This window comes from Pollachius pollachius (genome assembly GCF_949987615.1).
Source record: "Pollachius pollachius genome assembly, chromosome: 3".
Classification (NCBI taxonomy): domain Eukaryota; kingdom Metazoa; phylum Chordata; class Actinopteri; order Gadiformes; family Gadidae; genus Pollachius; species Pollachius pollachius.
In genome coordinates this window covers 4,937,202-4,962,201 of record NC_136936.1, presented here as the reverse complement: position 1 = coordinate 4,962,201, position 25,000 = coordinate 4,937,202, and the positions used below count along the sequence as shown (strand labels likewise).

The following is a 25,000-nucleotide window of genomic DNA, read 5'->3' as shown; positions in this document are numbered from 1 at the left end:
CATGGAGCGGACGGAGATGATGTATACCATCAACTCGCAGCTGGAGTTCAAGATCAAGGTAAGGCCCGGGCCACGCCCTGCCACGTCCGTCCACGCCGACTGGTCCGGTCGGTGCATTCCCCCGCCTCCTGTTTAGCTGCGAGCGCCGAACCGGTCACCAGTTGTCCTTGACAAGGTGACAGAGTGTGCTTCTGGTTGGCATGTGAAGCATTTTTTCGTCCACAGACCCACGGAACACGCTCAAGTAGATAAGACAGACACACCGTGGTCCCCAATCGAACGGGCAACAAGAAAAAGTGTGTGTGTGTGTGTGTGGGGGTGTGTGTGTGTGTGTGTGTGTGTGTGTGAGTGTGTGTGTGTGTGTGTGTGTGTGTGTCCTTGCAAGGAGTGTGGGAAAAAGCTGTTTGCACATTTGGGGCTTCACAGATGTCTAATCGACATACTCTTGGTCTGCATAGCCAGCTGTTCACACACTCACACACTCACACATTCACGCAGTCACACTCATAAAAACAGCTTATCAGCAAATCAAGGCCAATGCATCTTAGAATGAAATGATTCCAAAATCAACTGATATGTCTATAGTATCTAATTTACATTTTCTCTCTCTCTCTCTCTCTCTCCCTCTCTCTCTCTCTCTCTCTCTCTCTCCCTCTCTCTCTCTCCCTCTCTCTCTCTCCCTCCCTCTCTCTCTCTCTCTCTCTCTCTCTCTTTCCCTCTCTCCCTCTCCCCCTCTCTCTCTCTCTCTCTCTCCCCCCCCCCCCCCCAGCCGTTCCCCCTGGTGTCGTCGTCCCGCTGGATGGTGAAACGAGGGGAGCTGACGGCGCTGGTGGAGGAGAACGGGATCTTCCTGAAGCGCACAGCCCGCACGCACGTCTACTTCTTCCTCTTCAACGACGTCCTCATCGTCACCCGCAAGAAGAGGTGAGGGGGCACCCACACACATTAACACACGCACACACATTCTCATTTCTCTTAGACACATTTTCTCTGACACAAACACACACGTTATGATGCAAACAAACGCACACACGCATTCTCCTTTCTCTTACACCTAGTTTCTCTCACACAAACGCACACATCACTCACACACATTCAAACAACGCACAGACAAACACTGTTAAGCCGAATTAACTCACCTGCGCTGACATGTTTCGAGTGTATGTGGGGTTGTGTGTTTATGTGTGTGAACCACCCATGTGATCAAGGTCAAAACGTGCGCACCGTGTCGCTGTCGATCATCGTGTGTTAGCGTGTTCTGGGACGCTGTTCGCGTGAATCTACTTCAACAATGTCGTATGGTTCCGTTAAACCGGGCCTTAGATCAGGATCTGACGGATCTCTGCATGTTTTAGGGTGTACATCAGACGGCTGTGCACCTCTTATCTCGCACCAATCAATTCTGGTTTATCCGGTTCTTCCGTCATTTGACATTTAGACTCACAAAACACAACTTAACTCTAACAGGCTAGTGCCCCTTAACGGTTTGGGTGCTGCTGCCGTTGTTTTTGTCCGCCCCATAGTAGACCTTTTAAATAAGTTCTGCTCATCATCAATCGCGGACCAGACGGTTTGTTTTTCCACAATTTCCCAATTTTTACAAGCAGCCGAACCGTTGGGAGAGTTGTGGAGCAATGTGGTTTTCATTTGGTGTGTGGGATATTTTTTTTTGTGGGTGTGCACCCGCAAAAAAGTCTGTTTATGTTTTTCAAAAGACCGCTTTCCCTCCATTTGTGCCTGTCTGGAGCTGCCTCCTCCCGCTAGCAAGCTACTCAGAATTCCATAGAATCATAAAAAACATTCCACATGACATTTTTCCGGGAATCGGATCTCGATCCGTAGTCTCTGGCTCAGTGGCACGCGTGTTTTTGGAAGCGGGATTTGATACAGGGTGTTCTCTCTCTCTCTCGGTGTGTGTCGGTGTGTGTCAGTGTGTGTGTGTGTGTGTGTGTGTGTGTGTGTGTGTGTGTGTGTGCATGTGTGTGTGTGTGTTCGAGTGTGTGTGTGTGTGTGTGTGTGTGTGTGTGTGTGAGCTTCCAGGGCTCTGGAACAAGAGGAGCTGGTATAATATTGGTTTGATCCGAGACTCTCGGGAGCGCTGCCACGGCACGCTACTCAATACCTCCAGTCCTCCGGCAGGAACTTAAACAAAACCAGCAGGGCCTCAGCGGGCCTCCGGGTCCCAGCCCCGCATGGGCTGAGTGGCCCCGGACCATTTGTTCACGCCTCCCATCCCCAAGGGTGTTAGGGGCGTGGCCGGGCACACTCCTATTCACACCTGCTGCTGCCAGCAACAACAAAAGGGACCGGATGCCAATCCCAATCCTATCGCTCTTTAATTCATTTCCTTTTGCGCGACTTTGAACGGGATGCCAGATCCCGACCAAGGCCGTGCCGTTAGAAGGCCTATTCAGTGACAACGAGGGGTGAACGCAGAGACCTCCTCCCGTGGTGGGACTCCTCTCAGGGTCCCTGGATGTTGATGTTGAACAGAGCCCACCGAGACGAGGTCACGTCCATATAACCTGGTCAAACGGTAGCCCAGACATGACACGCGTCCTTGGCTCGCCCCCCGGCCGGCCCGCTCCGGCGTGAAGGCCGCCCTACGCAGACGGGCTAGTACTGGCAGTACACAGGGAGAGATGTGTGCCCGGGCTGAAGCCAGAGACGGCAGAACACTTACGTAACCGTGACTACACACCAGCTGGCTTCCCTCTCGTCTTGGCTCTTCTTTCTCCATCTTTTATTTTTTCTGCCTCTGCCCGTCAGTTCTCTTTGATGCGAGCGCTCGCCTAACTACTATTGTTGAGGCAGGGTTTACATATCCGTCCGTCTGTCTCTCTCTCTCTGTCTCTGTTGTTATGGCTCACTGTCTCTCTGTATGCGCCTCAGTCTCTCTATCAGTCTCTCTCTCTGTCTGTCTCTCTGTTTGCGCCTCCGTCTTTCTCTATCTCTCTCTCTGTTGTATATGTCTCTCTGTCTCTCTCCATGCGCCTCAGTCTCTCTCTCTCTCTCTCTCTCTCTCTCTCTCTCTCTCTCTCTCTCTCTCTCTCTCTCTCTCTCTCTCTCTCTCTCTCTCTCTCTCTCTCTCTCTCTCTCTCTCTCTCTCTCTCTCTCTCTCTCTCTCTCTCTCTCTCTCTCTCTCTCTCTCTCTCTCTCTCTCTCTCTCTGTGCCTGAGCTTATGAATTAATTGAGTGCTGACGACCCACACGCATTTCCTTCCTCCCTGTTCCAGCCTTGTGTTTGTATTACTATGATCAACACTCCCTCTTTTGCCCAGGACACTGTGCTTTAGTGGTGTGCTTTTATGTGTGTGTGTGTGTGTGTGTGTGTGTGTGTGTGTGTGTGTGTGTGTGTGTGTGTGTGTGTGTGTGTGTGTGTGTGTCTGTGGGGGGTTGGGGGGGTGGGAGGGTAATATGTGCTACTGGGAATGTGTGTCTGTGTGCTTAACATTTAACTGGGATTACAAAAATAAACTTCCTGAGGAAAAAAGCCTCCATACGGAAAACGCCTCCCTATTCTGTCAGCTCAACAGCAGTTGTCCATCACAGCTATAGAGTAGATCATCTATACCTCCAACCGATACCGTCATTATCCCCCTTCTGTGTGTCTCCTGAGATACCCTCCAGATGCACAGCCCTCCAACCTCCCCACTCCACCGGCTGACCAAGAAACACGTATGGTAGATCCCCAGCTGGTCCCATTCCACTGAGACATATCAATGGCATTCCAGACATTTCAGCTGCAGAGTGAAGGCAGAGCGTATCTGAGGAGGGAGAACAGACCTGACTCCGGCCCACCGCGGCGGAGGTGTGAGTGATCGGAGAGAGAGATGAGAGGAGACTGTTCAACTGAAGTTCAACTGTCATCATCTTTGTTCTATAATCTATAATAAATAGATGGATAGATGGATAGATAGATATCTTTGTTCTCCCCTATAAGACCCTGACGCTAAAGTTAATAAATTAATACAGCTATTCAAAAATTGGGGTTGAATAGTTGTCCTTCTCAGGTACTCTGTTGTTAACGCAGAGACCAAAAAATATATTCTCACTTACTCTCCGTAATAGCTTCAACTCAAATCATAGTTCGACTTTTGGTTCTTTCTCTATTCATCATTCCTTGATTTCATTTTTTCGAAAAGCTTATTTTTTCCTCCAGAAAGCGATATGAGCTCCTGGTTGATCTGAGGCCAGATCGTACAGGCGCGGCTTCAGCTTTCAGTTTCTACTCTCCCTCTCCTCCATCTCCCCTCGCTCTCTGTTCTCCTTTTATCCCTGAATCAACAAGCTTAAGTCTGTCCGTGCTCCCTGGGCTGGCTAGCTGTTCTCTGTTTTGGTGATGTTTATCTCCCTGTGTCTCCTCATGTCGCCCTACTCCTCAAGTGGGGGGGGGGGGAGATCGAGGAGATCAAGTCTCCTCGATCTCAAAGAAGGCTTTGAGATCGAGGAGACTTGAGGAGAACCTCCAACTGCCGTGGAATTCCTTCCCCTGACTGCTGACTGCAGGGCCACTAATCAGCGTTGATTTGCTGCCGCCATTGTTTTGAGGTGCCCTGTGTGTTTGTTTTGCGTTCTATTCCAGATGTCGCTGTGGGGGAGTAGATTACGGGTACTACCACTCAGTTTTGATAGCCGTAGCCAGTGAAACCGAAAGCTTTAGGCTAACTCTCGTCGCTGTTTAGACAGCCTAAGCCTTTGTTTCAGGTGCGGTCTGTCTTGTGTTTGGTTAGCGTGCTACTCTCAGTGGCTAGTGACCGGGTACGTTTAGGTCAGGAGTGCCATGACCTAACTGCTGTTCCTGACTCCCTTGTGTTGGATAACGCAGATGGGAGTTAGGCTCCTGTGAACGAAAGCATGGTTTCTCCTGCAGATACAGTACAGGGATTACAGAGCCTGGGTGGGCGGGGCACCGGGGTTCAAATCAATCCCAGATGTCTCCAAACTGTAACGGAGGGGGGCAAAGGGTCATGACGAGGCCCAACTGCCCCATGGGAAATGTAGTCCAGGGCCCCTTTGGAAACCACTGGTTTCTTCTCTTCTTGTACTTTAATTGGCTTCCCTTTTTTGTCTTCTTTAAAACTTCCTGCACACTGTCCAACACATCGACACAGAGTTCAGTGCAGATTGCAGTGACTTCAGAGTCACTGTGTGGCGACGGATGCTCCGATGAGATTAGATAGCACCTCATTAAGCACCCGGGGAACTCGGGATGTTGTACTTCCACTCATTAAAAACGTGGACAAAAAGTCCAGAGTTCAAAGTTTTTAGAGGCCTGTCGATGAACCAAGAACCACTTGGTTCATCGACATGCAGTGATACCGGGTGTGATGAGTAATTCAACTTAAATTATTTCACAAAGTCATCTATTCAGTGAGCAATTGAACTGCAACTCCATGGAGGGCAGTGAATTCCTTGCCATCGGCCTACAAACATTACCCCAGTAGTGTCTGCCACTCTCCGTCAGTGAGCATCAGACTTGATGCATCTACAGAACCGTACATTAATCAAGTCCGTCTCTCCCTCTCCCTGTCTGTCTGTTAGTGAGGAGAGCTACAGGGTATCAGCCTCTATGCATTCACAGAACCCTACATTAACCCAGTCCGTCCCTCCCTCTCCCCCTGTCTGTCAGCGAGGAGAGCTACACGGTGATCGACTACGCCCTGAGGGACCAGATCTGGGTGGGCCCCGGCCAGGCGGAGGACCACAACCTGTCCCCTGTGCGGACCTCCTCCAGCATGCTGACCTCCCGGCAGAGCGGCGCCTGCCACCTCTTCCGCCTGCGTTTCCGTAGCAACCACTCGGGCGAAAAGGTGCCCATGGTCCTGGGGGTGGAGTCGATGTGAGTGCTTTGGTTGTCACAAGTGGAATGGGTGTCGGTTGTTTACTCTCTTTCTCTTTCGGTCTCGTTCTGTCTGGTTCTCTCTCTCTCTCTCGCTCTCTCTCTCTCTCTCTCTCTCGTGCTTTTTATCTTTCACGCCATCCTTTCCCACACCAAGATTAAACCATCGCACATTAAAAAAAAATCCTTCCATGTTCTACCGCCAAGCTGTTCATCGCTCCCTCCCCTGAATCTGCTCCATCTCACCTCCTTCTCGACAAACCGCAGAATGCCTCCATAAAATAATCTCCTCTATTTATCTTGCCCCCCCCCTCTACCCAGAACACAAAACACTTTTATTTTGAAGTTGCATAAAAAAAATCCACCCCACCTGGGCTCCTGTTCCTCCGGCCTTATTGTTCCTGCTCTGCCTCACTCACACTCATTAGTGAGTCGCAGGAGTATTGCGTTTCGTCTTTCATCGGAAGGCCCGGGCTCCGAGCCGCTCTCCTTCCCCCCCTCTAATTGGTAGCCCGGGCTTTTAAAATGTTGGTTATGGAGGAAGCGGAGGCTTATTGCGGCGGCATTTATCACTCTTTGAACACAGAGTGTACATAAAGGCAGACCGAGGTGTCGTCTGACGTGATGGATGTGCCCGGGGAGGACAGCGAAGTTTTATCTGTGCGGTTGTAGTTCTGTTGGTTTATGGAGACATGTGGAAGCGCCTGATGGGTCTGAGTGTACACAGTGGAGGTCGGGTCTAGCTGGCTTCTATCGGCTGTGGTGGAAACACTTTTGCTGGGAAATGCAGATCTCTGAGTCGCAATAATGGCAAGGTACCTGGAATGCTGTAGTTAAGAGCGATGCAGACAGACGGAAAGACACACAGATACACAGCTACACACACTCTCACTCTTCTTCCCTCTCTCTCACACTCACACACACAGACACACACACACACACACACACGCGCACACACACACAGGGATCATGTTGAACTTCACCCCGGTTTGTTTTTCTTGCGTATTTGTAAATGAAAAGGACCCATGCGGCTGCTTTTGCTCGCGCTTAAGAAAACACAGAGGTACGTTCATATAGTGCTCCCTCGGGATTGTTTTCTGGGGAGGATTTAGAGAAAGCTCAGAGAGAGAGAGACCGGTTCCTCCTCATTCCTGCCCGCTCCCTCACCATCTGCCCTGTGCTTGTTACGCACTAGCTCTCAGTAGCCCGCCATTTCTGCTCCTCTACTACTAACTACTACTTCTAGAAATCATATAATAAATAATACAGTAATGAGTCAGTGTATGTTTTCCATGCATATATAAAGATAGTTATAGTTATAGCTGTAGTCATATATAGAGATATAGAGTTATAGATAGATGGATAGATATATTTCTGTATTTGTCTACTATTTATTGAAATATATATGTGTTTATGTTTTGCTCTTTGTCTGCATCAAGTTCCTTAGCAACATGGCTTTATCTAGGAGCCAATGCCAAGTACAAACATGAACCTGTATTGTCCTTATCTATCGGATGTCTGGATGAATATTGAAGGCGTGCTATCCCGCTACTCGTAGCACTACTTGCGGTAATGGGATGATGTAATGCTGCAGGATGTTTTGAAGCTGCACTGATCAACTGGTCGGCTATTTATCAATGTGGGGCTCTGAGTGGGGAACAAGCAATGGGAGATGTGGCTGTTTACTGACTGATCTGGCAGAAAATACCCCCCTGACTCTTTCTCACACACTCACACACGCACGCACGCACGCACGCACGCACACACACACACACACACACACACACACACACACACACACACACACACACACACACACACACACACACACACACACACACACACACACACACACACACACACACACACACACACACACACACACACACACACACACACACACAGGGGGGCACCCCCTCAAGATGCTGCTGTCATGGAAACTCCCCAGACTCCATAATTTAGGGCGCCTTGCTTCGGGCCCCTTGATATATAATTATGTGTGTGTGTGTGTGTGTGTGTAAGGGGGGTGGGGGGGGGGGGGGAGCAGTGTGTTCCCACTGTAGACCTGAATGAGCGGACAAGAGGAACCCCCACCCTCAGCAACTCTTCCATTGTGAAAATCGGTGGCTAGAAATCGTTGACGCAGTTGCCTAGCAGCGACTCATTGTTTAAACGGGCCCCTTCTCCCCCCATTGCCCCCCTCCCGACCGTGTACCCTAGTTTCTCCTTTATCCCGGACCTGTGTGTCATCCCCCTGGACCACAGTTGGTGGGTCGGCCTGGTGGCTCAGCGTTGCTCACCGCGGCCATGTGTCCTCTTCCTTAAACCGCGTCCACGGTCCCACCCCCCCCACAGACACACAGACACGCCCAGAGCTAATGCAACACGACGTGTGCAAGGAGAGTTCCCATTCTCCTCACCAAGCTCTCGCCCGTCAGCTGTTCTTCAGCAGAGCCCGACAAAAAGGTGGATTATAGGAAGATTTACTCGGCCTAAAAGGACTGTAAACGAAAAACGCGCGTCGTGTGTGAAACGCGTGTCAATTTCACAGTTTTGGTCTCAGGTTCGCCGTCACTGCGATGCAACTATGCGAAACAAACGCTGGAGTCAGATCCAGTCAAAATGACTTCTTCTCCCTCTCTACTGTTTCCTGCTCCCCCCCTCCCTCCTCCTAGATGGATCCCGCCAGGATTAATACCATCCTATGTTATTTAATTCCCCCCCTGTGGCAGCTGCATCGGAGAGAGGACTGTGGGAGGTCTGGGGGCGGGACGCGCGAGGCGCTAGGGGCGGCTAGCTCCGTCGGTTAGCGCCCGGCTGGTGGTGATGTCATGTGTAACGTGTGAGGAAGTGGAGACAGAGAGGGCAGCTGGAGTGGAGATGGCACAAGGATCCCTGTGTGGAAGTCAGACACATTCGCAGACAAAACACACAAAAAAATCAACCACTGGCAGCAGAGAGCCAGCGGGAATGGCTGTGGCCCTCTCCCTGTGTGTGTGTGTGTGCGTGCGTGCGTGCGTGCGTCCTCCTGACACTAACCTGTCTGTACATGATCAGCCAAATTAACATTTTTGACATCTGACAATTTTGGGGCCCTTGTATTTTAAACTTGAATTCTAAATAAGGAATTCAAGTGTGTGTGTGTGTGTGTGTGTGTGTGTGTGTGTGTGTGTGTGTGTGTGTGTGTGTGTGTGTGTGTGTGTGTGTGTGTGTGTGTGTGTGTGTGTGTGTGTGTGTGTGTGTGTGAGAGAGAGAATGGACTCCCCCCCGCCCCTGATGTTATGTCCTGTCCGGCCAGTCAATGAATGGCTGTTCTCTATTCAGAGAACATTGCTGCCACAGATGTTTTGCAGCAGCGAAACAACCGCAGTCAGTCAGTCAGTAACGCGGCCGTAATGGGCAGCAGCAGCGGTTACGTAGCATCCCCAAGCTCAGACGAGACGTTTTGAGACATATCAACTGAAATACACAAACAATAGTATTCATTTCCACAAACAATCTTCCATGGTACTCTTGGTACTCTGTTGTGTTTACTACTGGGCGACGGGAGTAGTTTGGATGGCTTCGGTCCATTGTTGTCCATTGTTTGAGGTGTTTTTGTGTGTTTTGCTACTATGCTAATCCCGGGGCTTGTGAGAGAGCGAAGACTCCGGTTTCAGTAGTCTCTTCCCAGGCGCTTTATCCCCCACACTGGACAGAGAATAGGCCCTAGGTTCTTGTGGATCAGAACACCAACCCCGACCTTTATGTCCTGTTGAGGAGGAAGGCGTAAAACACGTTGTCGACACGACAGCAGCGAAGGGTTTGCGGGAAGCTGCGTCGCCATGGCAACCGGTGGCCTGGGAGTGAGGTCGTGGACGTTTTTGGCAGACGAGGGCAGGGAAGATCAGGAGCGAGTGTCACTCGGATCCTTGGCCGTGTCTCCGTGGTTTCACGCTTCATTTCGCCCCTCATTGCAGAGAACCGGAGCATTCAAGCATCTTTGACACAGACACTTGGGTCTGTGTCAAAGATGCTTGAATGCTCCGGTTCTGTGCCTGCCACCGAGAGACTCAGAGCTAAATAGGCCTCTTCTTACGTTTTAAAAGGTGGGAAGGGGGGCACTATTTGCGTGCCTGAATGTGTACACATGCACTATTCACACACGTCTGCATGTGTACACATGAAAACAGGATGCACACACACACACACACACATCTAGGGAGGCTTTTTCACCTCGGGAGAGTTTTGGTATGTGCCATCGAAGACATCTCGGTGACACTTGTGCATGCCTGTGTGTGTCTGTGAGTGTTTGAGAGGTTTAGTGTGCGTCCTGATGTCATGGCAAATGGTGTGAAAGAGTGTCACTATAGACTGATACAGTGCCTCAGCTGTTGTCTCCCAGCGTGGGAATGGAGACAGGTACTGTCTCATTGGTGTGTATGTGATACGCACAGATATACAATGTTTGGCTGCAGCTGTCAAAAGGGAGACATTTGTTAAAGAGGCGTGTGCGTGTGTGTGTGTGTATGTGTGTGTGAGTGTGTGTGGAATTGTTGAACTTGAGTATGTTAAATGTTGGAGGCGATGCCGAGTGTATTACAGATTCATGAGGTTGAGGCTTAAGGGTTCAGGTAATGGTTAGGTTTAGCTGTTAAAGTGTCTGTGACCCCAATGTTTCAGCTAGAGCTCTATGAAGGAGGGGGTTGTGTTATGACCCACAGCAACTTTTTGATACTTTCTTAGTTCCGTTGTTTATGAGCGTTATAATGAGTGACGGTGGATGTGAACTGCGCCACACACCATGGCGTCATACTTTTGAGTTTACCCTCAATCAGACGCAGAGATGACCCAAAAATTAACCGCAACTAACACAGAGCTCCAGAAAACCACACACAACGTTGGGTTATACTACAAGTGTCTGAGAAGCTTAACCCTCTCTCGGACGCTGCCTATACAGAGCCTGCCCTCCAGGGCTTAAGCTAGATGCTTTTTCAACTTGTGCTACAACGTTTTCTGAGCGAGCTGGGGAGAGGCTAGACTTCAAGCTGCAACTCCTCTCAATAAACAATACTAACGGAATCCTCTCAGTTTGTCAGTGAGTAAAAGGCTTGTATACACAAGATCCCTGATGCTATGCAGCACAGTAGACTCTTTCAGAAAAAATACAAACAAAGTTGGATGTGGTTTTTGATTGTGCAGTTCTTGGGTCCAATTACATTTTTCCTTGGGCACATCCTGTCCGTGCTGGTTAAGTTGTCCTTTGAACCGACAAACTGCCATCCCCATCAGCAGCCCATCAAACAACTCCGTCAAACACAATAGACAAAGCAAAGGGACGACTCTCCCTTTTCCGATTTATGAGTATTTTAGGAATACCTCAAAGGGATACCTAAATGCACTGGCATATCGACACATGCATTCTCGGCTTCTCGGTTCAGCGAGTCCAACTCCATTAGTGACGCTAATGTCGTGCAGCCTTATTCATCGCCGTAATGATCGCTCACGGTGAGCGGTGGTGGGTTCATTGTGAGCGCCGCTGACTGGGGACTTATGTTTACGGTTGAGGAGCTCAGTTCGGGGCCGCGGCGGAGGAGGAACACAATGACTTAGCGCTGACTCATCAACCCATTTGGCCACTTCAAAGGCCTCGTTAGGAAGTGCGGCACCAATGCCCGTCCCCGGCTGCGCGTGTGCGTGTGTTTGAGCGTGCCCTCGCTCCCCTGTCCCATCTGCCCCGTGTGGGCCTGTGGCGATGAGTCACGACTAGGGGTGATAAGCTTCCCCTTCTCCCCCACCGTTCTCCCCCTCCTCCCCCCTCACTACCGTGAGCAGGTGTAGAGGAAGGAGGCGGAACCGAGTGGAATCCGGTTTCCTCACCTCCACCCTTTCCCTCCCCCTCTCTCTCGCACACACACACACAAACATAAACAAACACACACACATTTACACACAGACATACACACACAAACACACACATGTACGTACACACAAACACACAGACATTTGCATACACACACACACCATACAAACACACACACACACACACACACACACACACACACACACAAAGGCTAGAGCAGGTCTATTCCGCACAGAGAGACGCTCTTTGTCCCTCCTGTGCTGAGTTCTTTGGGGCTCAGAGCACACCTCTGTTCTCTGCTGGAGAACAAACAAGAGGGGGGGGGGGGGGGGGGGGACACCAGATACTCCCAGGGCAAATGAACCACCCATTTGTCCTGTTCCCAGTACATCTACGTCTACCTCTCCCTCTCTATTATCTTTCTTTCTCTTCTCTTTCTTCTCTGAGCCGTTCTTGCGTGCATGGCGGCCTGTGTTGTTGTATTTGTGATTTACTGGACCTGCTCTGTGTCTGTTGGAATCTGCCAAGTCTACAGTAGAAAAATGTACTGTAGACTGACCTGAAGTGTAAACAAGTGTCTGTGTGCGTTTGTCAGAGTTGCTGTGAGACGCAATAAAGCTTTCCAATGTGTCAAAACACTTGACAGCTTCCCAAACAGGTACTGATGAATGTCATGTGTGTGTGTGTGTGTGTGTGTGTGCGTGTTGTAGGAATGAACGTGCTCGCTGGATAAGCGCTCTGGGACAGAACAACAACAATAACAAGAACCAGGACAGAAGTAGTGAGTACACCCGTTACCTGTCTAAAGATCCTCCTCTAATCCGGTGGCGCCATCTAGTGGCAATCAAAGACATTACCTTAAGATGAAAAAATTGAAATAAATATTTGAACTTAATGCCTTAACATAATATTTTGTTCAATTTTCTGTATAAGTTTATATTTTAAATAACCACATTACAGTTAAAGGGATGTCCACCAGGAATGTTACCTGGTGGTTAATGTTAACTGGGAGGTTAACCTGGTGTCACGTTGACCCAGGAGGTTAACCTTGTGTCGTATTGAGGTTAACCTTGTGTCATATTGAGGCTAACCTTGTGTCATGTTGAGGCTAACCTTGTGTCGGTTTGAGGCTTACCTTGTGATATACTGAGGCTAACCTTGTGTCGGTTTGAGGCTAACCTTGTGATGCGCTGAGGCTAACCTTGTGATGTGCTGAGGCTAACCTTGTGATGTGCTGAGGCTAACCTTGTGATGTGCTGAGGCTAACCTTGTGTCGTGTTGAGGCTAACCTTGTGTCGGTTTGAGGCTAACCTTGTGATGTGCTGAGGCTAACCTTGTGATGTGCTGAGGCTAACCTTGTGTCGTGTTGCTCCAGACGCCATGCAGGTGGAGGTGAGCCGGACGTACACGGCCAAGCAGCCAGACGAGCTGTCCCTGCAGGTGGCCGACGTGGTGCTGGTGTCCGAGACGGTGGAGGACGGTACGTCCACGCGCTTGGTCGCACTCACACCTTTACTTAGCACCTGGATGTCACCTCTGATACCAGTCTCACCTTCCATTATGTTCACAGCTCACCTCACCTTGACCCAGTGGAAGCTCAGTCCTCAACTTATTATACTTTGTTTGCTGTGTAGTCATTGTAGGGAAAGTTAACTATAGCTATGTGTATTTTGATACAGGTCATTAACGGGGCAATATTATGCCACCAGGTGTGAGTTGACCTAGATGTATGATGTATAGATCAGTCTACCAGCCTACCCAGGGGACTGTAGCAGATGGTGCCCATCTATCCATCACACATCTAGGTGGACACGCCTACTTGGGATGTCACTAACACACAGAAAAAAAGGCAGAGTTTCAAACGGCTTGTGATGGTAATCACACTCACACCTGGTGGCATTATATCAGCCCTTTAATGAGATGCCCAGGATTAGGTATCCTGCTCAAGGAGGACTGCTGACATTGCCGTTCGAACCCACTCCCCTTCGGCTGGGATTCAAATGTTGAATAATGATGATGCAATAGAAGAGATTAAGGCTGCGGAAAAGCTCGGCAAAATACAAAGACTACAATAAGGACGATAGACATAAGAGTAATCTGTCTAAATGGCATCCGCCATGAAAGCACAGAGCCAGAACCTGTTGCTCCCAGTGAATAAATGTTCCCCTTTATGTCCAGCGGGCCTCATCGATGTAGAAAGGCCTCAGCAGATCACACAGATCGCGGCTCATCAGAACAAATGAAACTCACCCAAACCGACGACTCAAACTGAGCTTCGGCGACATCTCGATGGCTTCTCTCACCGCCATCTCTCTCTCTCTCTCTCTCTCTCTCTCTCAGGTTGGTACGAGGGCGAGCGCCTGCGCGACGGGGAGAGAGGGTGGTTCCTGGCCGAGTGTGCCGAGCCAATCACGTGCCAGGCCACCATCGAGCGCAACATGCAGCGCATGGACCGCCTGCAGGGTTTGGAGACCAACGTCTGAGGAGGCTTAACGCCGCAAACACTCTCTTTGGGTCGAACCAACACTTTGCTTCCCTGAGGGGGACAGGCGGTCCCTGAATTCCATCACTGACTTGTCCATAAGCAACACACATATCTAATAACCCTTTTGTTTTACCGTCATAATGGAATAACAAACCAGTGGCTTTACGAGAGACCTCTGCACTAGGGACGCTGGGAGGCCTGTGATTCGCTGATTACAACAAGCCAACACTGGCTTGATCATGATGTCAACCACAGACTGCTGGTTCACCTCCCTCCCTTTGCTTGCTACGTGTTTCACTAGCGAGTAACATTCAGACAAACACGGGTTACGGATGTTGACCCAGTCACCCACTGACCCGTGAGTCTGCAGATGGGAGCTTTGGAAAGCCAGATCCACTCCGTTCCCTTATACACTCGCTGGCCTGGGATAAAGTGGTGCCTGCATCGCCAAGTCACTCCGTCATCGCCTTCCCAGGAACGACAACAATGAGGGTTGATTTAGATAATTGTACAGGTTAAAACACGTTTTAGAAACAGGTGTGCGACCGAATCGTTGTACGCCTGCACCAGTTGAGTAAGCACCACAGACTGCGCCTTCAAATTGGGTGTAGAGTGTTTCCCGCCCTGTAAATCGTTGAAATTATTTCATTATCATCTGGAAATCTATGGCAATGCTGACAGTGAAAGGAATCTAAACCAATTCCCTTAAATAGACCATTTGTGCAACGCAGGACAAATGATGTTCTGCAGGACAAGCAGCTTTCCTCTGTAGAAAACGAGATGGAAAAGATCCAACAACCACTATGATGTTGTGAAATTAATTAAATGTGATTTGTAAATGGAAATGAACTCATTACCATGTAAAGCACTTTTTTGTAAATACTTTAGTTAATACCACAAATACTATATCTTCTGGGCTAGTTGAGAGACTAGTATAATATTCCACATCTACACTAATGAAGAGGGACGATGCATTTTGGAATCTGTCTTCTCTGTCCATGCCGTACTGTAATGTCACCTTTCAGTTTTAAACGCTAACTACAGGTGTATCCGCTGTATATAACATTTATTTTGACCCGGCCTGTTTATACTTTGCCTCGCAATGCTGAAAGAGTAAATATGTATATAATGTATTACAAGTAAGAGAAAACTATGTAAAACTGTCGTGTCTTTCTCCTATTCAGCATGTGTTCAGATGTGATCATTCAGGGCAAGCCATCTTCTAGATAGTTTACACAGTGGATCGTCCCCCTGATGAGCACGCCAATAAAGAATATCAAACAGACATTAGGTGCAATGCCCTGCATGGGCTAGGACAGACAGCCGCCCATATTTTAAGATGAAACCCTCTTTGTAAGCTAACTCAGGGACACCACACTACAGACACTCACTTATGCAAGTCTCCCCTGTAAGGTAAAACCTCATCTCCTCCATAGGTGTCAGCTCCTCTCCCTGTTCCCTTGTAAATCACTGTCGATATGTATACCAAAACGAAAAAAAACGCATTGACATGCATGGCGATCTATATGAATACAGATATATATTGTAGAGGCCTGTGATTATGAAATGCTTCAAAGCTGACCCTCCTTCGTGAATAAAAGTGAAATCGCATACGGCCTGCGCGTGTCTTTGTCTCACTGAACTGTTCATCCCGGAGAACAAGTCCTCTGTATCGACCGTTTACTGAGTGTTCTCCGCTGGGAACGGTGAACCGGTGGTCAGGACGTCCCCATCTCCGAGCCGTTCATCCCTCAGGCTGTCTGCTACCTTCTGCCCGCGTCCTCGTCGTCCTCGTCCCGTTCTAATGGGCTCACGTGAAGTCAAGGTAATCTGAGCTCTCCTTTATTGCCAAACACATAAAAGTCAACACTGTTGGGAGGGGGGGACTACAAATAAAAGTTGGAGGCCCTTCCTAAATAATGCAGCAGGCTATAGTTTTATTACAACAAAATGGTCCTCGAAGGTTACAATAAGTGTGGTTTGTTCATTGAACAGCGGAGCTGTTCTTCTCGCCTCTGTATACTCCCCGATTGGACCTCAGTCAGCGGCCCTCGGTTCCTCCCGTGCCAGGAGAGGACGAGCACTAAACATGAAATATAGTCTTGGTATAAATAAACCCCATGAGGATTTATTAATCATGCACCTCATGACGGCGTGACCTTTCCCCGTCGCTTCACATCCATCCCCCGCCTCTCCAGACAGAGTAACGCAGGAGGAGGGAGGGGACGCCGGGCGCCTGTCTCCACACGCCCCTAATCGTCATCGTCGTCGTCATCGTCGTCTTTGAAGACGAGACGCGGTCCTCTGGGTGCATTGCCCAACCTGCGGTTGTAGCCGTCGGCTTTGTAGCCCGATCGTTCCGCCTGGTAGCCGGACCCACCCCCTTGGTAGCCGGCCCCGCCCCCTTGGTAGCCGGACCCGCCCCCTTGGTAACCGGCCCCGCCCCCTTGGTAACCGGCCCCGCCCCCTTGGTAGCCCGAGTGCTCCGCCTGGTAGCCGCCGGCCTGGTAGCCGCCGGCCTGGTAGCCGGACCCCTCTCCCTGGTAGCCCCCCGTGGACCCCTTCTCCTGGGTGGTGATGAGGTCTATGATGGCAGTGATGACGGCGCAGTCCTTGGACTCCCGGTTGTTCCAGTCCACCGGGGCCGGGTTGCGGATCTTCTCCTCCAGCAGGACGTCCAGCTCCCTCTTCAGACTCTGTGCGGGGCACGACGTTCAACATGAGAAGCTTTATTTAAAAACAAGCCCCCTTACAGACGTGCAACGCCCGACAGAGAGGGGAATTCACCAAACAAGAACAGAGAACCGGAGAGGGGAGAAGGGGGCAGCGAGAGAGAGGCTTTAAACACAAGACAGCCATGAACATCATAGAGCCTTCATCCCGTGCTCGTTCATCGTGTTTTATCACCTTGACCAGGTGGGCGATGCGCTCCGGGGAGCGGAACACGATCCACTGGTCCACGGCGATGGTCTCCTGGCCCTCGTCCTTCTGGATGGAGACGTTGCCGCCGAAGAAGAGCAGCGAGAACGGCGACACCTCCGTGCAGTCGTACAGGAAGATCTGAGCGGCGGGGAGACACACTAGGTCAGCGAGGCACTGGTACGCTCACGGTACGAGACGCGCTACATGGCCCATGATGCCGATAACGTCACCACACAGCGATTTTGCGTAATATATTGTGAGTCAACCCTATAACGATACATCACAAAATATGTCTAACTATGAATGCAAAATGACGCTAAAAGGGGTGCTGGAAAAGTGCTGGATTTCGGTCTTTATTCATGGTGCAAACTGAGTATTTCAGTTTCTCATCTTTGGCTGGTTAACTTCCAGCCACTTTAATTCTCCCTCATTCATGTGTTGAGCTAGACTGGGTCGCCCCGCCCATTCTGCCGGCGATTTGAGTTCGCCCTGCAGAAGGGTCTGGAGAAGAGCAATACATTTCTTTCTGCCTTGCAGGAGCCAATCCCCAAGCTGTCTTTTCCCCCTGGCGTGCTATTGGCTGGTTAAACACAATGACGACAGGGTAGCTACGGCAAGCAGCCAATCGCGTACAGGGTCGTTTGAACTAGGCCCACTGATCACGCTTCTTGTGCTGAGGCAAATGACAGCAGCTTCCCCAGACCAAGCTCAATCATAGATTGAGCTTGGTCTGGGGAAGCTGCTGTCATAGCCAGGCTAGTGTTGAGCACTGAAGAGTGCTCAACTTGAGTAATGAAGTGGCGACACTGGGAGCAGGGAAAACTGTTCAGAGCGCCTTATTTTAGATGATTCCTGCCCGTGGTCCTTTGCTGCATGTTCCCCCCTCTCTCTCCCATACCTTCCTGTCTAACCCTTCATGAATAAAGCACAAAAATGAACATCTCAATTTTATAGAGGAGGTCGGTACAGCAGTTGTGCGCGTGTCCGATTAGCGGACGCCATGTGTGAGATCGCCAAAGAGCACATGATGATGGCCTGCGTGGTGTGTGTGTGTGTGTGTGTGTGTGGGAGAGGTATCCATCTTGCCCTTCTTTGCAAAGTAAAAGTTGAATTTGTCATGCTGTCAATCCCTTTTTCCGTTTAGTGTTTGTTCTCCGCTGACGGGGGCATTGAAGCCTGAAATCAGTTTGGGGTGGTTGAGTTTCTTGGTTCTGCACCTTGCCGTCTTAAACTGGATGTGTTGAAACAGATGAGGCTGCATGATGAGTGTGAACCACACACGCATCTATGCACACACACACACACACACACACACACACACACACACACACACACACACACACACACACACACACACACACACACACACACACAATAAACAGTCAGCAGCCACAAAAGCCTCAGGTTTTGAGGTCAGCCAGTCTGTGCCGTGATTCCCTTGGGGGGGGGGGGGGGGGGGGGGGGTGGCAGATGGAGGGGAGGACAGGTGGGGAGTGGGGGACAGTAGAAAGGGTCCGTGTTCCCATCAATATGTAATGGTAAGGAAAACGAGTGCATCACAAGAGATTCTGCACTCAATGCCACTCTTTGCATCTATTGTGGTAACCCCGTATCGTTATGGATGCTCCGATCATGAGCGTCGGTCAAAATGTTCATTTCTACTTTATTTATAAATGTGCGAGACATTCACAAGGCACAGGAAGCGCAGATGGACAGTGATATCTCTCGGAATCTAACGCAAAGAAGAAACGTCTTTGTGAAAACACACAACTGAAATCAAACAAGAGGGGAATAAACAAGCACATTTTGTTAGCTCATGTGTCTGGATTGTTGCTGTATATTTACCAGGAAAGAACAAAGAGAAAAGGTTTCTTTGGCGGAGAGCAAATAAAGTGGGAGTGTGAATGAAGTGCCAGAGATGGCAGGCAAAAAGAGTGAGAGAGAGGGCGAGCCAGAGAAAGGGCAACAGTCACGAAGAGGCGCAGACGGCTTTGTCCCGTCCCTCTCGTTGCATTGTGTCTGGCTACGGCGCCGGTTTGAAGCTTGGAAGCTTTGAAGTGCTTTAGAGACGAGTTGAAAGGGAGCCTTTTGATTAAATATTCATCAGCTCTAAAGACGGCATGAAGCCCGTTGGCAACCTTTAACCAATCGTCTCACTGTGCATGGACAAGCACGCGCAAGCACACACACACACACACACACACACACACACACACACACACACCAATGAAAGACACACGCACAAGGTCCTCAAAATTATTGTTGATCACTTCGGAAGAGGCTTGTTATTGTGCATGCTCCAAGGGCTTCAATCTGACCTAATTGTTGATGGTTACGTTATACTGGCAATACAAATATCTTCCTGAAAAAAAGATTCGAAAATATAGACTGGTGACTATGACAACGTACATAGAGGGTGTTAGGAAGCTGAGGCCCACACACACGCATGCTTCCTCCCACACACATGCAACATGCAAGCACACACACAGTTGCACACCCCCTCGCTCACACACACACACACACACACACACACAAAACCCCTCAACAAACGGTGGGACTTACACTGGTGGTCCTCATCTTGAGGTGGTACACAAGCCAGGTGTAGTTGAACTGGTTCTCCTCGGCGTTCACCGACTTGGGGTGGATGACCACCTTGCCGTCAGCCTGGGTGTAGACCTTGGACCTGCAACAGGGGTAGCTACGGGTCAGCCTGCGTGTGGATGGTCACCATGTTATTTAAAGATCAATTTCTGCTCTATTTCAGACAGAGGAAACTCTGAAATGATGAATGCGTGGTGGGGATACGAGCAGACATGCATCCCTAAACAACCCTTAAGGCAGCCCTCAGTCACTGTCACTTTGTCTACAGCCTCACAGCCTCCGTGAACAATCAGGACACTAACTGATGGATGGATAGAATATATATCATTAGCTGCAGAAAGCGTCTGATTTACTAATCTGAGCTGAGCACCAGCTTCTAAGTTATGGTAATGAATACCACAATGCAACGCAAGAATATAAACAAGCGTCTGCTGCGACTGTCTGAACAACAAGAACAAAAAGAAACAAAAATGACTACAGAAAATAATGCAAAAATAATCAAAGACGGGGAAAAGAAAAAAAAACGAATCAACCGGATGAGTGAGCGATCCTCTCCTGCGCACAACAACAGCGATGACAGCTGCCTGAGGCGACGGCTCGAGGACAGACGCATCGATCTTCAGGTGCTAAGACGAGATGTATGATAAAAAAAAAAAAGAGGTGCCAAAGCCGCAGTTGATTTTCATAGGACTCTCAGAGTCCGTATGAAAAGGCTGACAAGTGGGACCCATGATTGCCCCTGTGGTCGAGTGGCACCCTCTCATCCAGTCGGACGGACAGTCTGTCTGTCCGTCTGCCCACTCCACCCCCTGCTCCCATTGTGTCGCTGTAGCCGGCGTAATCCCCCCCCCCCCCGACGCGGTCTCACCCTTTCCACTTCTTGCTGTGCGAGGGCTTGATCATCGCCACTTTGGGGTAGAGTCCGGCCACGATCACCGCCTTCATCAGCTTCTCGTTTTCTACCAGACACGCCGACAAACACAGAAGGGCAAAGTTACACAACCGCGAAACAAGACGGTGACAGGTAGCACCACGGATGCAATCAAAACAAGCCTGGACTCGTCTCTCCCCAGTAATTATGTCTCCCATTTCGTCCACCTTTCATTAGAAGGGGAAAAATGCGACAAAATGACCAACTGCAAAGCTCGTTCCTCGACATGACATCACCGGATTACTGTGCTTTCCTAACCAATGGCCACTCAAAGGCTTTTACGTACAATATTGACATTCACCCATTCATACACACATTCACACACCGACGGCGGTGTCAACCGCGCAAGGCGACGACCAGCCCGTCGGGAGCAGTTAGGGTGAGGTGCCTTGCTCAGGGACACCTCGACACTCCGCGAGCAGGAGCCGGAGATCGAACCGGCAACCTTCCGGTTACCAGCCAACCCGCTCTACCTCCTGAGCAACATGCCTCCCCGTGTAAGCCGCTGCCTTCCTTCGGGCCGGCCGGCCTCCACCTACCAGAGTTGACGTTGGCCTTGGGGTCTTTGGGGTCCTTGCTGCTGACGAAGCCCACCTTCATCAGGTGCTCGGCAAACTGGCCCTTCATGTTGTGAAGCATCTGGAACAGGAGATTTACCTTTACATTCACATTTAGGGCCTTTAGAAGACGCTTTTATCAAAAGCGACTTAGAAAAAGTACATTAGAATTGCAATTGAAGGACTAACAATTGTTAGGTTGACCCATTCCCCGTGTACAACAAAGATAGCGAGGTTTAGACGCTACACAATGCCAAGTACTATTTTTAAGTTAGGACGTAGGACGTACAACATACAATAAGTGTGTACATTAAGTGCCGGGACGTACAACATACAATAAATGCGTGAAAAATGCGGCTATGCAGTCGAACTCTAAACAAGTGAGTCTTGAGTCCTCTATGGAAGCTGGTTAGCGACTCTGCTGAGATGATTTTATGCTTGCTATGCAGGTGCCTCCGGATTGATCCGATTATCGGTGCTAGCAAGGCCGAGAAGGCTACCCACCCCCCACCCCCTGGGCTTGGCTTTCACAGCCATCTTTGATTGCAACTCGCGAGGCAGATGTGATCAAACCAAATCACTTTTAGATTGGATGGAGCAACACCAAACCTGGTGGGAAAGTGATGATATTATCCAAGGAATTCGACGCGCCTTGATTGATATATTTTATTTTCGCTTAACCGAAGCGACTAAAGAAGAGAGAATAAAACATTTCCGGGGTGATTCATAACATGATGCATAATGCATGAGGCGGAAATAGCAGATATCTCAATAAACATAAAGACACGTAGCTTCAGCCTTAGCCTAGCGTAGGCTACCATAGCCTATCCTAGCAGAGCCACTCACCTGGAGTGTGTTGGCGGACAGGAAGTTTTCCCAGCAAAACTCCCGCTCGTACCTTTGGCCACGCCGCTTGGCTTCCTCCCAGCCCTGACCAATCACAAAGCACGATTCAGCACCATCAGGACAGGGTCAACACACGCTTGACGTTTAACTTTTTACCGGATGACTGCTTCAGCAGAGTGGCGGCTAGAGACGGACGTCTTTACCTGGACGGCGTTCACGATGGTGAGGTGGTCACTCTTGGAGTTCCGGGACAGGGTCCTCCGTTTCATGTCGGCCATCTTCTCTTTGCCCTGGAATTCCGGACGGACAGAGAAACACATGAAGTTTCAGGATAGGGAATTTGCAGATCACACTGGGTGTGGTTGGGTTTTGGGAGTGTTACACAAATGACCAAAATGATGACAAATTTGAATGATTTTCTTTCGTCTCCTTTTCGTCATCATCATTTGTCATGGTTAATAAATAATGGACGAAAAGATTTTGGTGTGTGTGTGTGTCTGGTGTATGTGTGTGTGTCTGTCTGTTGTATGTGTGTGTGTGTGTAGTGTGTGTCTGTTTGGTGTATGTGTCTGGTGTGTGTGTGTGTGTGTGTCTCTGTGTGTCTCTGGTGTGTGTGTGTGTGTCTGGTGTGTGTGCGTGTCTGGTGTGTGTGTGTGTGTGTCTGTCTGGTGTGTGTGTAGTGTGTGTCTGTCTGGTGTATGTGTCTGTGTGTGTGTGTGTGTGTCTCTGTCTGTGTGTCTCTGGTGTGTGTGTGTGTGTGTCTGGTGTGTGTGTGTGTGTGTGTCTGGTGTGTGTGTAGTGTGTGTGTGTGTGTGTGTGTGTGTGTGTGTGTCTCTGTCTGTGTGTGTCGTACCATGGGTATGAAGAAGGGGTCTTTGAAGCTGAGCGAGGCGGCGATGGTGAGGACGGGGTCCAGGCAGCCCAGCAGAGCGCCAAACAGGATCAGCTTCCCGATGTGAGGCTCCACAGGCAGGCGGGCCAGGTGCACGCCCAAAGAGGTCAGGGTCTCTGATTGGTCCAGGGCATTCTGACACACACACACACACACACACACACGATCAAACCAGAGTTGATGTACACTCCGTATGACACTCTCCCAGAGTGAGTCGTGATCGCGGGGAGATCTACGGAGAGCTGCCAGCCATGTCTATGAAGGCCGGCACGTTGTCTCGGCTCTGGGCTGCTGCTGTTGGATTAGCTCTGAGATGGATTAGTTTGGGTTTGGCCTTTTTAGTTAGATTTTACATTTTTTACCAGTTTGAGACCAAATTATTTTAGAGTGAACACCCATATCTAGGTTGAACCAGTCATGGTATCGGTGGGTAGTATTTCTTAGAATAATTGTAATCCAAACTTTCTCATTTGGGAGTAATAAAGTATGCTACATCTCGTCCTCGATAAAAGGGATGGCTGCAGAGAAAGAGTTGTATAGTGCAGGAGGGTTTATGGCTCTCTCTGTCTCTCTCTCTCTCTCCTCACCAGGTCCACCAGGTGCTTGATGGCCAGGCTGACGGCCTCTTCAGTGGGCGGGTCCAGGGCTCTACTCAGGAAGTCAGCGATGGCCCCCAGGTCCAAGATCTGAGGGACGTAGCATCACATGTCAAACAACAACACACCCAACATCATTTAATTAATCTCCATGTTCTCAAAAGTTGAAGGATAAGTCTGCTGAGTGTGCGGACCAACACAAGATATTGTCTTTTGATTTTCGGTGTTGGGTTATTGATGTTATTTGTGTACGGCGTCATTAAAGGCATCGGCTTAGTTTAGGAGGTAGAGCAGGTTGCCTTGTGACCGGAAGGTTGCTAGTTTGATCCCTGTCTCCTCTGAGCTGAGTGTCAAAGTGTCCTTGAGCAAGACACCTTACCTACTGTTCTGCTCCTTACGAGCCTCCACAGTCGTTGTGTGAATGTGTGTATGAATCGTTGTGGGTCGCTTTGGATAAAAGCTTCTGTTGTTCTCTTCTGCTTTTTTTTTTTTGCTCTCTCTTCACAAATCTGACCTACAACACCTTTTACGTAATCCAAGCTTAATAAACACAAGCTGTTGAAATGACGAAAAGGTATTCCATAAGACCTGTGCCTACAGAACACAGTCTAAAAATACTGTTCTCAACTCTTGGCTTTTCTGTTTTTTACTCACCAATGCTTACACATATCAAGCTAAGTGAAAATCCACGGGTAACAGATAAGAGAGGGTCTTATGCAAAGGCTCTCCTTCTCTGACAGCACTTAGTCTCTGTCAACAACCCCACGTTACATCCATCTCATACACTGAGAGTGGAGGAGAAGGAGGAGGAGGAGGATGAAGGGGGGGAGGAGGAGGGGGGGAAGGATTAAGGGGTAGGTTGGAGGAGGATGAATGGGGTGGAGGAGGAGGAGGAGGAAGGGGGAGTGATGAGGAGGAGGAGGAGGAGGAGGATGAGGGGGAGGAGGAGGGGGAGGAAGGATTAAGGGGTAGGTTGGAGGAGGATAAATGGGTGGAGGAGGAGGAGGAGGAAGGGGGAGCGATGAGGAGGAGGAGGAGGAAGAAGAGGAGGACAAAGGAGGAGGAGGAGGAAGGGGGAGCAATGAGGAGGAAGAGGAGGAGGAGGAGGAGGAGGAAGAAGAGGAGGACAAAGGAGGAGGAGGAGGAAGGGGGAGCGATGAGGAGGAGGAGGAGGAAGAAGAGGAGGACAAAGGAGGAGGAGGAGGAAGGGGGAGCAATGAGGAGGAAGAGGAGGAGGAGGAGGAGGAGGAGGAAGAAGAGGAGGACAAAGGAGGAGGAGGAGGAAGGGGGAGCGATGAGGAGGAGGAGGAGGAAGAAGAGGAGGACAAAGGAGGAGAGAGGTGGAGAAGGAGGAGGAGGAGGAGGACAAAGGAGGGGAGAGGAGGAGGAGGAGGAGGAGGAGGAGGAGGAAGGGAAGAGGAGGAGAGGAGGCTAGTAATACAGTTGTCCACCACAGGCAGAGCTGTGTGTGTGTTGAATAGGGCAG

At 49.8% G+C, this 25,000-nt stretch overlaps 2 protein-coding genes across 2 annotated transcripts in view; one reads left to right on the top strand and one right to left on the bottom strand.

Moving 5' to 3' along the window:
* LOC307071992 (rho guanine nucleotide exchange factor 26-like) overlaps nucleotides 1–14,167 on the top strand; it is a gene marked incomplete at its 3' end in the record, with an annotated part of 26,799 nt that extends 12,632 nt beyond the window's left edge. The window contains exons 10-15 of the mRNA XM_079731128.1: nucleotides 1–58; nucleotides 770–924; nucleotides 5,633–5,842; nucleotides 12,395–12,465; nucleotides 13,060–13,164; nucleotides 14,025–14,167. The exon at nucleotides 1–58 is cut by the window's left edge and continues 32 nt beyond it. Coding sequence (XP_079587254.1) covers nucleotides 1–58; nucleotides 770–924; nucleotides 5,633–5,842; nucleotides 12,395–12,465; nucleotides 13,060–13,164; nucleotides 14,025–14,167 — 742 coding nt within the window. The remainder of the gene's footprint in view (nucleotides 59–769; nucleotides 925–5,632; nucleotides 5,843–12,394; nucleotides 12,466–13,059; nucleotides 13,165–14,024) is intronic.
* A 2,238-nt stretch (nucleotides 14,168–16,405) lies between these two features.
* dhx36 (DEAH (Asp-Glu-Ala-His) box polypeptide 36) overlaps nucleotides 16,406–25,000 on the bottom strand; it is a 24,827-nt gene continuing 16,232 nt past the window's right edge. The window contains exons 18-26 of the mRNA XM_079731127.1: nucleotides 23,506–23,604; nucleotides 22,880–23,053; nucleotides 22,230–22,316; nucleotides 22,027–22,110; nucleotides 21,163–21,262; nucleotides 20,561–20,651; nucleotides 19,654–19,774; nucleotides 17,077–17,229; nucleotides 16,406–16,865 (exon numbers count right to left, since the gene is read on the bottom strand). Coding sequence (XP_079587253.1) covers nucleotides 16,422–16,865; nucleotides 17,077–17,229; nucleotides 19,654–19,774; nucleotides 20,561–20,651; nucleotides 21,163–21,262; nucleotides 22,027–22,110; nucleotides 22,230–22,316; nucleotides 22,880–23,053; nucleotides 23,506–23,604 — 1,353 coding nt within the window. The 3' untranslated portion in view covers nucleotides 16,406–16,421. The remainder of the gene's footprint in view (nucleotides 16,866–17,076; nucleotides 17,230–19,653; nucleotides 19,775–20,560; nucleotides 20,652–21,162; nucleotides 21,263–22,026; nucleotides 22,111–22,229; nucleotides 22,317–22,879; nucleotides 23,054–23,505; nucleotides 23,605–25,000) is intronic.